The 14949-nt window shown below is 45.8% G+C and overlaps 1 protein-coding gene and 1 pseudogene across 1 annotated transcript; one reads left to right on the top strand and one right to left on the bottom strand.

Annotated features, from left to right (window-relative positions):
* Positions 1-14949, top strand: part of LOC138772585 (catenin alpha-1 pseudogene) — a 719716-nt pseudogene that overhangs the window by 27078 nt on the left and 677689 nt on the right.
* On the bottom strand, positions 1511-7584 carry RPL27 (ribosomal protein L27). The gene is made up of 5 exons (XM_069953091.1): positions 7483-7584; positions 4849-4931; positions 4580-4749; positions 2874-2984; positions 1511-1602 (listed from the first exon to the last, which is right to left on the bottom strand). Exons 2-5 carry the CDS (start codon positions 4927-4929, stop codon positions 1554-1556), a joined length of 411 nt encoding a protein of 136 aa, XP_069809192.1. The 5' UTR covers positions 4930-4931; positions 7483-7584; the 3' UTR covers positions 1511-1553.

Genomic DNA, 14949 nt, shown 5'->3' with positions numbered 1-14949 from the left:
CTCTCAGCAGCGGGACTTCGTAGGAGGGGTAAATATATGGGGCCCCACCAGGGGCGGGGGTTGGTTCAGGCAGGCTCTGCCCCAGCAACCGGGTGCTCTCTCATCAGTGCCTAAGGGTCCAATTACACAAAGATTATCTGACAAAGATTTGAAGCCAAAGCCAAAAACAGACTAAACAGATCAGGTCATAAAGGAAAGCCTGGGATTTCTCCTGTTTTCAGATCCATTCCTGACTTTGGCTTAAAATCTTTGTGTAAATGGAGCCTTAGCGTATGCTCAAATTCTGCCTGTCCTATTGATTAAATGGGATTTCTCAAACTCTCATCAGCCCAAAAAATAACTTTATTAAAACTTTTTTTTTTTTACAGAAATTTCTAATCCACCCATGAGACTATGAGCAATACACTGATTGCTTATAGGGATCAATACAGTGCACATGCGTAATAGACCACCAAGGTGGGAGCAGCTTCATAACCTCATCAAGGCCCAGCAACTATAATAGATCGGTTTCTCAATCCCATCGAGAGACGCTGATCTGCCACTAGCCCACTGGGGATGCTCTTTTTTCAGCATTTAGTTATTTAGCCAGCATGGCTGATAGCAACCAGAAGCATCATAGTACAGAGAGGGCTCACCTCATGAGCCCTCTGTATACCCTTTAGGGACACCATGATGTACTGGTATATCATGGGTCCTTAAGTAGTTAATGGTCTGTATTCTGAATGTAACAGATCACCTGCAGTTCTACTTACACACCATCTTCAATTTTCTCTAAAATAGTCTAGCTGAAAATTCAGTTGTTTACACGAGAAGCTCCAAGCTGCCAAACTGGTATAATGTCCTCCTCCCTTTAAATAGCTGACAATACATAACCTTCAGAATAGTACTACATAATGGTGCGTTTACACAGACAGATTTATCTGGCAGATTTTGGAAGCCAAAGCCAGGAATGGATTTGAAAAGAGGAAAAATCTCAGGTCTTTATGACATGTTCCGTTAAGTCTGTTCCTGGCTTTGGCTTCAAAAATCTGTCAGATAAATCTGTCTGTGTAAACACACCATAAGTCATAACTATCTTGCAAGTTTGTTAATAGGTGTAACAGATAATGGACTATTTACATTTTTGTGTATGAGCTCTCTCAATAAGGGCTATTGCTTTGTGCACAGTTTCCCTCTGTCAATAAAGTTTTGTGACAAACCAAGTGCTGCCTTAACTTCTGTATTCTTAAAAAATGGCATGTTAATATGGCCATGTGTATAAACTTTGATATGTCAGTGTTAAGACCCTGACCGATCAGTAAAACTAGCAGGGAGACAACTGCAATGCTGAGCTCTCCAGCTGCTCAGGTACATCTCCCCAGCTTGTTCTTTTCAGTCGTAGTCAAAACACTCAGGCCCAGACCGTTCAAATTGTTTGATATGTCCGACACCAAAAGTTTTTTTTTTTTTTTATAATGACAGTGCCCATTCAAACCTGATATATTATTACACATGACACGTAAGCCAGAAGGGTTTTTTCATAAACTTTAATGTTGGACCAAATGAACAGTGATTTAGAACCGCAGCTTCTGGAAGAACCACTTGTTTTTGCCTGTCTTGTATCTGTAAGATACAGAGTGAAAAATACATGTAAGACCGTAATACAATAAAGAATAGTTACACAGAGAATATAACAGCAACCATTTATAGAGATTTATAAAATTCTATGAAAGCAGTGTTCACATGACAAGCTTTTTAGTTTTGCTTCAATGGACCGATGTGCAGTGTTTGTCTATGTGATTTGTGCTCTGCTAGTAAAAAGTTTGCCACAGAAGACACCAAAGGAGGAGGCAGTCACAGACTTGGTACAGTGCAGGAGTGCCAATCAGACCCACTGAACACCAATGATAGCTGTCAAAACCGGCATTAGTCATCTCTGAGGTCTGTGATTACAGGTGCAGCTGGATATGACGCTCCCGAGCCCATGTCATATTCCCTCACCAGAGTATGTCATAGGCAAAAGGTATTGACTAGAGATGAGCGAACCTGGAGAATGCTCGAGTCGATCCGAACCTGAACTTTCAGCATTTGATTAGCGGGGGCTGCTGAAGTTGGATAAAGCCCTAAGGCTATGTGGAAAACATGGGTATAGTCATTGGCTGTATCCATGTTTTCCAGACAACCTTAGGGCTTTATCCAAGTTCAGCAGCCCCAGCTAATCAAATACCGAACGTTCGGGTTCAGATGAACTTGAACCCGAACCCGGTTCGCTCATCTCTAGTATTGACCACTTTAAATAAATAAATGAATGTCATATCTACTGACATAACCCCTAAGGCCTATAAGTATTAATAAGCGAATTTACAGTACAAAGCGCTTTATTAGCTCAGCCGCAAGGTGCCTTTCAACTCCGGGTGCCTGGAAAAGCTGGATCTAGTCCTGAGAAACTGGGAGAAGCTACCAAGGACTGGATCCAGCTTTTCCAGGCGGAGCGGCACATAATTCAAAAGGCAGCTGGCTAATAAGCTGACTGCAGAGCTAACAGAGCTTTGCTTCGTTCAGCTTGGACATATTTTGTAATTTTTCTACTGCGGTCCTCTGTGCAAATCTGCATATGGGCTTTGCTACAGATTTCACACCTATACATTAAAAATTCAAGCTGAAAATCCACCACAGCTGTAAACAGCTTTCAAAACCACCATACACCTGAGATTTTCTAGTGATTTGCAGTACAGAATCCACAGCAAATATGTCAAGTCTGAACTCACCCTTATTCTTCCCATAAAGGGGAATAGGACTATCACTCATACAATGCAGCAGACGACCCCCAGTTGTAGGGTACATGCCCTTTATCCTTTGTAATATTTAACAGTGAATAAGCATCATATACCAACCTCTCCTCAAATTTTACTTTGGCCTCCCTCCTGGCTTTACGCTTCAGAGCTGGGTCCCTGAAAACATCCTTGTTCACCACAGCCTTGTCAAGAGGGATGTCAACTGAGTATCTGAAAAACCAAGACAGGTCAGTTACGTATAAATCAAGGGCATAAGCTTAATGGTCACCAAGAAATTCTGAGACAACACATCAGGCCGGAGAAGACAGATACAACCAGAGACTAGGATGCTGCCAGGAGTATCCTCAGCATAGGAAATCAGGTGCCTTAAATCCTCTAAATTTAGGGCTGGAGAAGACATGCACACCACTGACTGGAGCAGGGATGGGGGAACCTGTAACCCACCAGGCATGATGGGAATTGTAGGTCAATTGGAGTATAACCATGGAAAGTGCTTTCAGAATTGCATCAATTAATGAGGTTCTAGTACATGTAATGTGTGAGCATTGCCTTAGGCCAGGGCTACGCAGACACTGTAGCGCTACAAACCGATTTTAACTATCTAGCTACAGTGCAGAGAAAGACATTGAACTGTATGCTATCTGTACTCTACAACCGTCACTCAATAGATCAAATCAATTTGTTGTGCTGAAAAGTGTCACAGCGTAGCCCTGGCCTTAGGGTGGCCATATATCCTCAGCTGGATTTACACAATGAGAAATGGTAGCAGAATACACACATTAGGAGAAAACCACTTTAAATGTGTGTTCTATATGTATACTTGAGGTTTTTCTTCTTTGCAAGATTCCCTGCACTGGAGGCATAATACATGCAAGTAAATGAAGGCACATTATTTATTAAAGGAGAAGTTTGGAGAAAGATTGTAATTTTAGCGGTTTTAACAAAAAATAAAATCACTTGGCACTTTTTTCGTATACGCCGTACAGAATGACGATTGTTATATTTTAACAGATCGGACAATTACACATGCCACGGTATATAAGATGTTTAATTATTTTTATACGTTTTATTTAATTTATATAATGGAATAGGGGAGGGGCTTTGGGGTATTTTTAAAAACCTTTTTTTTTTTTTTTCTTTTTTTACACACACTTAACTCTCCACTGGGGGACTTTTCCAAGCAATCATTAGATTACATACACTGTACAATGCTATGCCATAGGCATTGCATTGATCAGTGTAGTAGGCGCTCTTGCTCACTGAGGCTTCCTGTGGGAGACTCAATCAGCAGAGAGGCGATTGGACCGCATGGAGGAAGGTAAGAGACCTCTGGCAGTCCGTGAAAGTGACACTGCGGGGGTCCCGACCGGTAAGTGACAGGAGTTGCTCCGCTCCAGAGTGTGCTTCATAGCACCTTAGAGACCCATGACGTACAGTTACATCAAGGGTCATCTGGTGACAGACATCCATGACGTAACTGTATGTCATGGGTCGTCTAGGGTTTAACGCCCCGGGACTCCCACCGGGCCCCAAGCTCATTTTCTCAAGGGAACGTTACAACCGATGGATTCCCCGCTTAGCTAGTCAGCGACTCTGGCAGGACATCACTACTCTGACTGGCTGAGCAAGCAATAAACAGCTAGGCCAGGCAGGATCCTGGAGCCTGTTACTTCTGGCTCCCTACAATCTCAATGTTGCACTTGCAGAGTCTGTAGCTTAGTACATGTGATCTACAGACATGGCAGGCTTTGACCAATGTACCAGGTGACCTGTAACTAAAGCCGGATAGGATATTTAGCACTCACCTGGTTGGCATGAGGTGGTTGTAGTTGTACACCTTCACAAAGGACTTGATCTTTGACCGCTTAGCAATCCTCTTCTTGCCCATGGTGGCGGTAACCTTGCGGGGATAGCGATCAATGCCGGCAACTAGGGCATGACTGTACTGACGGTCTGAGGTGCCATCATCAATGTTCTGTTCGAGACCAAAAAAAAAAAAAATGGGTGTACCATGACGTACTGGTATGTAGACATTATATATACACGTCACAACATACATGGGGTTCAGACTTACCTTTACAATGACGGCTTTGCGGCCGGCGTAACGTCCTGCGAGGACAAGGACCACCTTCCCTGGTTTCATAAACTTGCCCATTTCTGCAGAAAAAAAAAAAGTTTAACATATACCTATTAGGAATGGTTCTGGGCACTCCCTGGTGCAACTCTCATCAGTGCTCGGCCAATCACTAAGCCACAGCAGTGACCTGGAGGAGGGGTCATATACCTGGAAGCTGGGCACCATGAACTGACAGGTAAGTAATATGCCTAAACACTTAACGTGTATTATTTAGGAAAAAATATTACATATATATAGCGACATGAGAGAAGTTTGCATTGTTGGGGGTCTGGGTGCTGAGACCCCCACCGATCGCCAAACGAAGGTGCGGAACTCCTAATATGAGTGGTCTATGGGTATAATGGAAGGCTATGGAACTTACAGAATACGGAATTGACAAAAGTTCCATAGGCTTCCATTATAATTCGACAGACTGCTGGAATTAGCAATTATAGCAGATGAAGGGGCAGAGTGTGTGCAGCTGAGCATGTCTGCCCCTTCACATCTGTAGTGGTCTCAGGTACAAGTACTAGGTACACTTTAGGGTCTGTTCACACGTACAGACTCACAGCGGAAATCTCGCTGTGAGTTTTGCAGCGAGATCCGCTACAGTCAAGGTCCTGGCAGGTCCCAGTACTACATACTGACAGAAAGACCGCTGCGAGTATGTAATGCAGCTTCTCCCTTAACGCCTTCTGCTGCCTGTATATACATTACCTGTCCTGCACGGGTCCCGGTGTCCTGCTCTCCCGCCTAGCCAACCAGTGGCTGCGGCTGGGCAACACACTGATTGGCCAGGCGGGAGAGCAGGATGCCGGGACCCCTTGCAGTAAGGAGAGAGGTAATGTATATACAGATAGCAGAGCGGGGGAAGAAGGGGTTATCCAGCGCTACAAAAACATGGCCACTTTCCCCCTACTGTTTTCATTTTGGGCTGGGTTTTAAAACTCAGTGCCATTGAAGTAAATGTAGATTATATGCAAACCGCATGTGAACTGGAGACAGTAGGGGGAAAAGTGGCCATGTTTTTGTAGCGCTGGATAACCCCTTTAAGGGGGCGGCTGCATTACATACTGTAGTAGTATATAGTACTGGGACCCGCTGCAAAACTCGCAGTGACATATCCGCTGCGAGTCTGTAAGTGTGAACAGACCCTTAAAGAGTTTGTTACTCCTGACACGGCAAAAGTTTTGATGGATCCAGATCCAAGTAGCAATCTCTAGATGTGGCCGTGAGTAGTGTGCGGCCGTGCACTTTATTCGCTCGGGGTCAATAGACTTGTGATGCAATGAGACGGATAGCACAATCCAAAAGCTTTCTAAAAGACAGTTTAAAGGGAACCTGTCACCCCCCGTGCCGGGGTGACAGGCTCCCGACCCCCCGTTAGAGCCCCATATACTTACCTAATCCCGCCGGGTCCCGCTTCTGGAGGTGGTCGGGTGACGGAGATCTCAGCCGCTGCAGCCCGGCGCGCGCGCTGAGAGATGAGTCCAACACCCATAGAGAATGACAGGAGAGTCCAGCGCTCCGTCATTCTCTATGAGCGTTGGACTCATCTCTCAGCGCGCGCGCCGGGCTGCAGCGGCTGAGATCTCCGTCACCCGACCACCTCCAGAAGCGGGACCCGGCGGGATTAGGTAAGTATATGGGGCTCTAACGGGGGGTCGGGAGCCTGTCACCCCGGCACGGGGGGTGACAGGTTCCCTTTAACTGAATGCATCTTAGGCCGAGGACCAACCCCCCCCCCCCACCATGGGAATTGTAGTTTTGCAACAACTAGAGGGCCGCAGGTTCCCCATCCCTGACCTACAATATACGTTAAAAGCTGACCCTAATGGTAAAACGCTCTAATTCAGTGATTCCACAACTGTCAGGACATGCTGGGAGTTGTAGTTTAGTGACAGCCGGCAGCTAGTCTGATAGGAAAGGTCCTGATGCTTTGTATAGTCTCTGGTAGGCTGATCACAGGGACACCTGTCATCTGTAAGTGACCCCACAGACCAGGGGTAGGGAACCTTGGCTCCTCAGCTGTTGCAAAACTACAACTCCCATCATGCCTGGACAGCCAAAGCGAAGCTTTGGCTGTCCAGGCATGATGGGAGTTGTAGTTTTGCAACAGCTGGAGAGCTATGGTTCCCTGCCATAGACTGCAGTGATCTGCCTGATATCTGTGGCCATAGTGGGGTGACACTTCTAGAGAGTATGGAGACCCCCACCTATACCATGTGACCTGTCAGTCTGTCCCCCTCCACTCACTATAACCATGCTCAGCCTAAGCTCCAGCACATCTAATACAACACGCTGCAGGCACCAGGAGGCTCAGGCTGAACACACCACGTGATGACCCTCTGGCACACAGAACATCTATACACTCAGTCACACATACGTGCTGCCGGCCCGGGCCTGATATACACACAAGCAGCCGAACAGGTAACCGGCCCTAAATAGTTAAACCACGGAAGCCAAGTCCAAAAGACCGGCCCGGTAACGTAAAGCGAGCCCTGCCCTATCATAAGCCGGCGCCTTTAGAGCGCTACACTGAGGGGACACGGGAGATGGCGACTGATTACCCACAGAGCCCCGTCTACTCACTCGCTCCAGCTCAATGGCCGCCCTGAAAAGAAAGGAAGTAATTGCGGCTCCGCTCACCTTTCACGCCGCGGCCGCAGTGACGTACTTCCGCCCGGCGTGGTTGTACGTTCTATCGTGCGGGAGGTGTCTCTCTATGGTGCTGGAGGTCCGTCCTGGTTACGCTGGGCTGGAGCACTCCTGTAGTCATGGTAATTAGAGGGAACCGTATACCATGCTGGAGATGGTCCCTTTTTCTTTTTTTTTTGCAATTTTTCTTACAGAAAATTCATACTAATCATAATTTACCCATGTCTTTTAAAAAATTTTTTTTTTTTTTGCAGAAATCAATAGTCCTGGCGATTTTAAGAAACTTTGTAATTGGGTTTATTAGGCAAATATGCCATTATCTGCATTCAAAGAGACTTTCCCCAGGTCCCCCCCTCTCCTCTTGCTTTCGTTTTTCCCTCCTCCCCTTCTAAGAGCTCTAGCACTTTCAGTTTTCTATCTACAGGCCATGTAAGTGCTTGTTTATTAGGCTGCGTGCACACTACGGAATTGCCGCGTATAACCCGCGGCGTATTCCGTCGCTCGTCCCTGCACGCGGCGGCGCGCTTTTCCGCCGGTGCCATAGACACTGTTCTGTGCACGGGCGGATTACGCGTTCCGTCGAAAGAATTGACATGTCAATTCTTTCGATGGAACGCGTAATCCGCCCGTGCATAGAATAGTGTCTATGGCACCGGCGGAAATGCGCGCCGCCGCGTGCGGAGACGAGCGGCGGAATACGCCGCGGGTTATACGCGGCAATTCCGTAGTGTGCACGCAGCCTCACAGGAATAGTTGTACTGTGTAATGGCGTCTTTCATTTTACCATAACATGTATGACGGAACCCCAAATATATTATTTATGAAGATATAAATGGGTGAAATTGGAAAAAAGAATGCAATATGGTAACGTTTGGGGGGTTCCTGTGTCTACGTAATGCACTATATGGTAACAGCGACATGATACTATTATTCTACACCGCGCTCTGCCTGTCAGTGTGCTCCGAGGGATGATTGACAGGCAGAGAGGCCAGTAACGGACCTATCTGCCTGTCTTTCATCCCCTTGGAGTGCGCTGACAGGCAGAGCGCGGTGACTAGATATGGACGGGGAGCCGCCCAGATGAATACTTTCCCGCCGCTGCCTGTCACACCCCAGTATCCTCTGCTGACAGACTTCCAGGGCTTAACTGTACATCCAGGGTCGTCTAGGGGTTAAAGGGGTTATCCAGTGGGGGGAAAAAAATTCTTTCAAATCTACTGGTGTCAGAAAGTTATATAGATTTAAAAATCTCAAGTCTTCCCATACTTATCAGCTGCTGTATGTCCTGCAGGAAATGTTGTTCCTGCTGACATCCCTGGCTGAGACAGGAACTGCCCAAAGCAGTGGCAAATCCCCATAGGAGACCTCTCCTGCTCAGGACAGTTCCTGTCTCAGCCAGAGATGTCAGCAGGAACAGCAGCTGATAAGTATGGGAAGACTTGAGATTTTTAAATAGAAGTAAATTACAAATCTATATAACTTTCTGGCACCTGTTGATATAATAAAAATAAAAAATAAATAAAAATAAAAAATTCCCGCAGCACAACCCCTTTAAATAAAGTGCCCTGAGGGGAATGGAGATGGCAACCCAGTGGCTGACATATAGTTAGGAACCAAAATTGTGATAAAAAAATAAATAAAATATATATATATATATATTATGTTGGGCGATTGATCTCTGCCAACCCAAAGAGGGATGCCAACATCAAACCCAACAGGGCTTCTTGGTGTAGAAACTGGCATTAAAGTGGGCGAATCGACACCTTTTCCCGATCTGAATAAATAACATTGATTTCCCAAGGTTACAAGAGTTTGGGCCAATGATCTCACATTGCCAATGACTTCTAGAAAACTTACCTTGTTTTTTTTCTTACACAAAGTACTTACCAACATAGGAAACATCACCTATGTATTCAAACCCCCTTTTGATGGCAAGTTGTGCACCCAGAGCCACTTTGGGCCAGACTGGACTGTGTTGGGTTTGATGTGGGGCACCCCTCCCTGTGCTTTGGCAGTCTGAGATCAATGGCCCAAACTCATTTAACTCTTAAAGGAGAAGTCCGGTGAATTTTTTTTTAAAGTATTATATTGCCCCCCAAAATTTATACAAATCACCAATATACACTTATTACGGGAAATGTGTATAAAATGATGATGTCACTTCCTGGATAACATGGTGATGTCACTTCCTGGATAACATGGTGATGTCACTTTCTAGATAAAATGGTGATGTCACTTCCTGGATAACATGGTGATGTCACTTCCTGGATAACATGGTGATGTCACTTCCTGGATAAAATGGTGATGTCACTTCCTGGATAACATGGTAATGTCACTTCCTGGATAACATGGTGATGTCACTTCCTGGATAACATGGTAATGTCACTTCCTGGATAACATGGTGATGTCACTTCCTGGATAAAATGGTGATGTCACTTCCTGGATAACATGGTAATGTCATTTCCTGGATAACATGGTGATGTCACTTCCTGGATAACATGGTGATGTCACTTCCTGGATAACATGGTGATGTCACTTCCTAGATAACATGGTGATGTCACTTCCTGGATAACATGGTGATGTCATTTCCTGGATAACATGGTGATGTCACTTCCTGGATAACATAGTGATGTTATCCAGGAAGTGGATAAAGGACCCGACTCCCAGAGCTGTGCGGCTGTGGCTGCTGGAGAGGATGATGGCAGGGGGACAATGAGGGACACAGGGCACTGGAGGGACACTGAGCATCCCTCTGCCATCATCCGCTGCGATACTCTCTTGTCGCTTTCTATGGCTTTACATCCTCACAGTGGATGTTTCATTCCGCTGTGAGGCCATGTTCCCACTGCGTAAGTGTCGTAATAATCACAGCCAATGCAACAAAGGGAAAGGTCTGCCTGACATGGCTTTCCTGGCAAAATCAGCTGTAAACCAGCCATGCCAAGAGCCACACCCGGCTGTAATCTGAAAGGAATCGTTTCTGATGAAGCCAGACACATAGGGTACTATTCCACCGGACGATTATCGTTCGCATAATCGTTAACAATAAACGATACAAACGACTGATATTGCGAAAGACCTGAAATCGTTCACCCATTTACATGGAACGATAATCGCTACTCATGATCGTTCTTGCGGTCGTCTTGTCGTCGCTATTGCGTCCGTCACTACTGCGAACGACCGAACGACTTCTTATTCAATGCGAACGATTTGCGTACGAGCAACGATAAAAATAGGTCCAGGTCTTATTAGACGATCAACGATTTCTTGTTCGGTCGTTCATCGTTACTGCTATTCAACTGAACGATTATTGTTTAGATTCGAACGACTTAACGATATTCTGAACGATAATCGTCCAGTGGAATAGGGCCACCTAAGGTGCGTTTACACAGAAAGATTTATCTGACAGATTTTGGAAGCCAAAGCTAGAAATGGATTTGAAAAGAGGATAGATCACAGTCCTTTATGACCTGATCCTTGTTTATAGTCTGTTCCTGGTTTTGGCTTCAAAGATCTGTCAGATAAATCTGTCTGTGTAAACACACCATAAATCTAACAGATTATCTGACAAAGATTTGAAGCCAAAGCCAGAAACAGACTATAAACAGAGATCAGGTCATAAAGGAAAGCCTGAGATTTTTCCTCTTTTCAAATCCATTTCTGGCTTTGGCTTCAAATCTTTGGCAGATAATCTTTCTGTGTAAATGGACCCATACTCGGTATGACAAACCATAACATACCCCTTCCTGGTATAGGTATGGGCAGGGGCAGAAATGGCAGCAAAGAGGGAAGAAGCAGCAGAAGGTGCAGTGGTAACAGCAGTTGCTTAATCAGGACGGGTTCAGACTACGGAATTGTCGCGGATAAATTTAGCTGAATTCCGTTGCCTGTACGCACTTACGGCCGTGCGCCTCTCCGCCCGTGCTATAGACACCTTTCTATGCACGGGCGGATTCCGCATTCCGCCAAAAGAATTGACATAGAATAGTGTCTATGACACGGGCGGAGAGGCGCGCGGCCATGAGCGCGTACAGGTAACGGAATTCGGGACAATTTATCCGTGAGAATTCTATAGTCTGAACCCGCCCTTAGAGTATGTTCACACTGAGTCACCTCTTTGAGTGGAGAGCAGCGGAGGCGTGCAAGCTCTCCCATAGACAGGCTATGGCACACTGAGGCAGGCGGGATTCCGCGGCGGAGAGTTCTGCCATGGAATTCCACCTGATTTACTCAGTGTGAACATACCCTTAGGGTGAAGCTGCTGTTAACATCCAGCGGTGGGTATTAGCCAGTCAGTCTGCAGTCTTTAGGCCGCATTCACACATTCCGTGTTCCGCACAGAACACTGACATGGAATGCCTGTTACAGAGTCCCCTACCCCCCTTCCCGGGCAGCATCAGTGATAAGATGCTGGGAGCGGGGGAACTGTATGAATATGCACCACGCTGTAATGACAGAGCAGCGCATATTCATACAGTTCCCCCGCATCTTATCACAGATGCTGACGGCTGGGGGGGGAAGAATCCGTCTCAGGCGTTCTGTGGGAAACACAGAACATGTGAATGCGGCCTTAAAGGGGTTATCCAGTGCTACAAAAATATGCCCACTTTCGTCCAGAGACAGCCCCACTCTTGTCTCCAGTTCAGGTGTGGTTTGCAATGAAGCTCCATTCACTTCAATGGAAATAAGTTACAAAACCTGCACCCAAACTGGAGGCAAGAGAGGGGCTGTCTCTGGAAGAAAGCGGCCATTTTTGTGTAGTGCTGGATAACCCCTTTAAGCTATGTTCCCACTCAGTATTTTGCACCCAAAGTCAGGAGTGGACTGAAAACACAGAAAGGCTATGTTCACATATTGTTTAAATTGATAAATCGTTCATTTTGATCTTTTAACATGTTCATAAATCGTCGTTCGCAAAAAATTTGCTGATCGTTCTGTGTAAACAGTCGTCGCGCCCCCCGCACGCCGCCCGGCCCCCCGCTCATCCGCAGCCCCCTGCGCCGGATCGATCGCCACCCCCGCCGCCCCGATCGCCACCCCCGTCCATCGGAGCGGCGGGGGTAGCGATCGGGGCGGCGCAGGGGGCTGGGGGCGGTCTGCGGGCGTGCGATCGCAAAACAATTTTTCCGTACGATATATTGTGCCGTTTAAACGCTGATCGTTATAAAAAAAAAAAAAAATTGTTACTTCGAAATCATTAATCGTACGATCGGGCCAATAATCGCCTCGTGTAAACTTAGCATAATGGTGCGTTTACACAGAGAGATTTATCTGACAGATTTTGGAAGCCAAAGCCAGGAACAGACTATAAACAGAGAACAGGTCGTAAAGGAAAGACTGGAATCTCTCCTCTTTTCAAATCCGTTCCTGGCTTTGGCTTCCAAAATCTGTCAGATAAATCTGTGTAAACGCACCATAAAAGTCTAGTTTACCTACTACACAATCACTTGCGGCAGAGACCATCATTATCCCGAGGATATTTATAGACCACCTGCTGAAACCTTTAGTTGAATGTTTGCCATTATATGTGAGAGAGTCAATCGACCTGCTCTGTAAAATACGCCAAAATGCGTCAACAATGTTTGCTCTGTGACTGTCCCGATTTTTGATCTGCACTGGAGCTGGAAGATTGTTGTTTGGATGTTGGACTGTGCTCAGAGTATACCGTGCACCGGCAGATGAATGGGAGTTGATACAGCTGGTATTTTGTTCTTTGTTGCAAGATATGGTCATGGTGACATTGAATCCCTCTATACATGAATCCCTCTATACAGGCATTAGGCAACATAATGTTATAGCTGCAACAAGATTCTTTTCTAAACAGAAGTGATATGGAGAGCAAGATGGCCGAACTAGTTACTCATCTGTTTGAATTCACCTATACGCATCTTTTTTTTTTTTTTTACATTTATGGAGGGAGATGAGGCACCAAAACAGGACAACAAAGAGTTAATTTACAGCTACATCACCGGGCTATCTCCTCTATAGTCAGCACTGACCTCTCTGACCTCTGAATACCGGCTTTCACACAGGTCCTGCTGTGTAATCCTTTGTTCTCTGCTTTCTGCTGGCGACTAATCTCCCTCCTCCCCTCTCTATAGGTTACACAGGGCTTGACTGATCGAGATTTCCTGATAATGAGCAGTGAATGAGAGAGAGGAGGGGGGGACCTGGGGAAAGTCTTTTTGAATGCAGATAATGGCATATTTGCCTAATAAACCCAATTACAAAGTTTCTTATAACCGCTTGGACTATTGGTTTCTGCAAAAAAAAAAAAAAAAAAAAAAAAAAAAGGGACATTGACACTTTAAAGGGGACCTGAATGTTAGCTGATAAACAATGCATTAACAAAATTGCTCTCTTTTGTAGTCAGGTCCCTTTCTCTCAATGTAATGACAGCATTTTCTTGTGTTCCCGACCACTGCTCTTAGCTCTGAGAGAGGTGGCCGGGATCCCCAGGAGCAGGAAGAAAGCACTTTTGCTCCCTCTCTCTAACTGAGCTTACACACCTCCGGGGCTTGGTTTCTCCCTGGGGACATGTGTTACCTCAGTAGGAGACACAATGATGCCGAGCTGATTCCGCTCAGCACCGGTGTGTCCCGTCTTTGCATCCCCCACAACGACCAAAAAGTAAGGCAGAGACGCAGCAGGGCCAAGTTGAATTCTCTACAGATGGAACAACCCCTTTAAAATAAGTAAAGTTGAGAATCCTAAAAGGGGTAAAACCTGTGGCAAGAAACTTTGAAAATATTACAATTGTGACCCGTTTGGATTCAAAGTAAAAGGACGGGATAACATGGTGATGTCACTTCCTGGATAAAATGGTGATGTCACTTCCTGGATAACATGGTGATGTCACTTCCTGGATAACATGGTGATGTCACTTCCTAGATAACATGGTGATGTCACGACCCGACTCCCAGAGCTGTGCGGGCTGTGGCTGCTGGAGAGGATGATGGCAGAGGGATGCTCAGTGTCCCTCGCCATCATTTTCTCCAGCAGCCACAGCCCGCACAGCTCTGGGAGTCGGGTCGTGACATCACCATGTTATCCAGGAAGTGACATCCCCATGTTATCCAGGAAGTGAAATCACCATGTTATCCAGGAAGTGACATCACCATGTTATCCAGGAAGTGACATCACCATGTTATCCAGGAAGTGAAGCCTTGATGCAGTAGTAAGTGCAGGTAAAAAAAGCACTTTATAAGCATTTCCTGTAATAAGTTTATATTGGGGATTTGTATTACTTTTGGAGCATAATACAATATTTTAATTGTATTGTAAGACACTCCACCCAGACGGATTAGATTAGATTGCGAGTTTTGCACCAGCTCTTTGATCATGGACCAAGCAGTGGCTTGATTTTAATTGTTTGTATATATGTGATACTCACGGGTTTTG

This window comes from Dendropsophus ebraccatus, chromosome 14 (assembly GCF_027789765.1).
Source record: "Dendropsophus ebraccatus isolate aDenEbr1 chromosome 14, aDenEbr1.pat, whole genome shotgun sequence".
NCBI classification, from domain to species: domain Eukaryota; kingdom Metazoa; phylum Chordata; class Amphibia; order Anura; family Hylidae; genus Dendropsophus; species Dendropsophus ebraccatus.
This window is presented reverse-complemented; position numbering and strand designations above follow the sequence as displayed.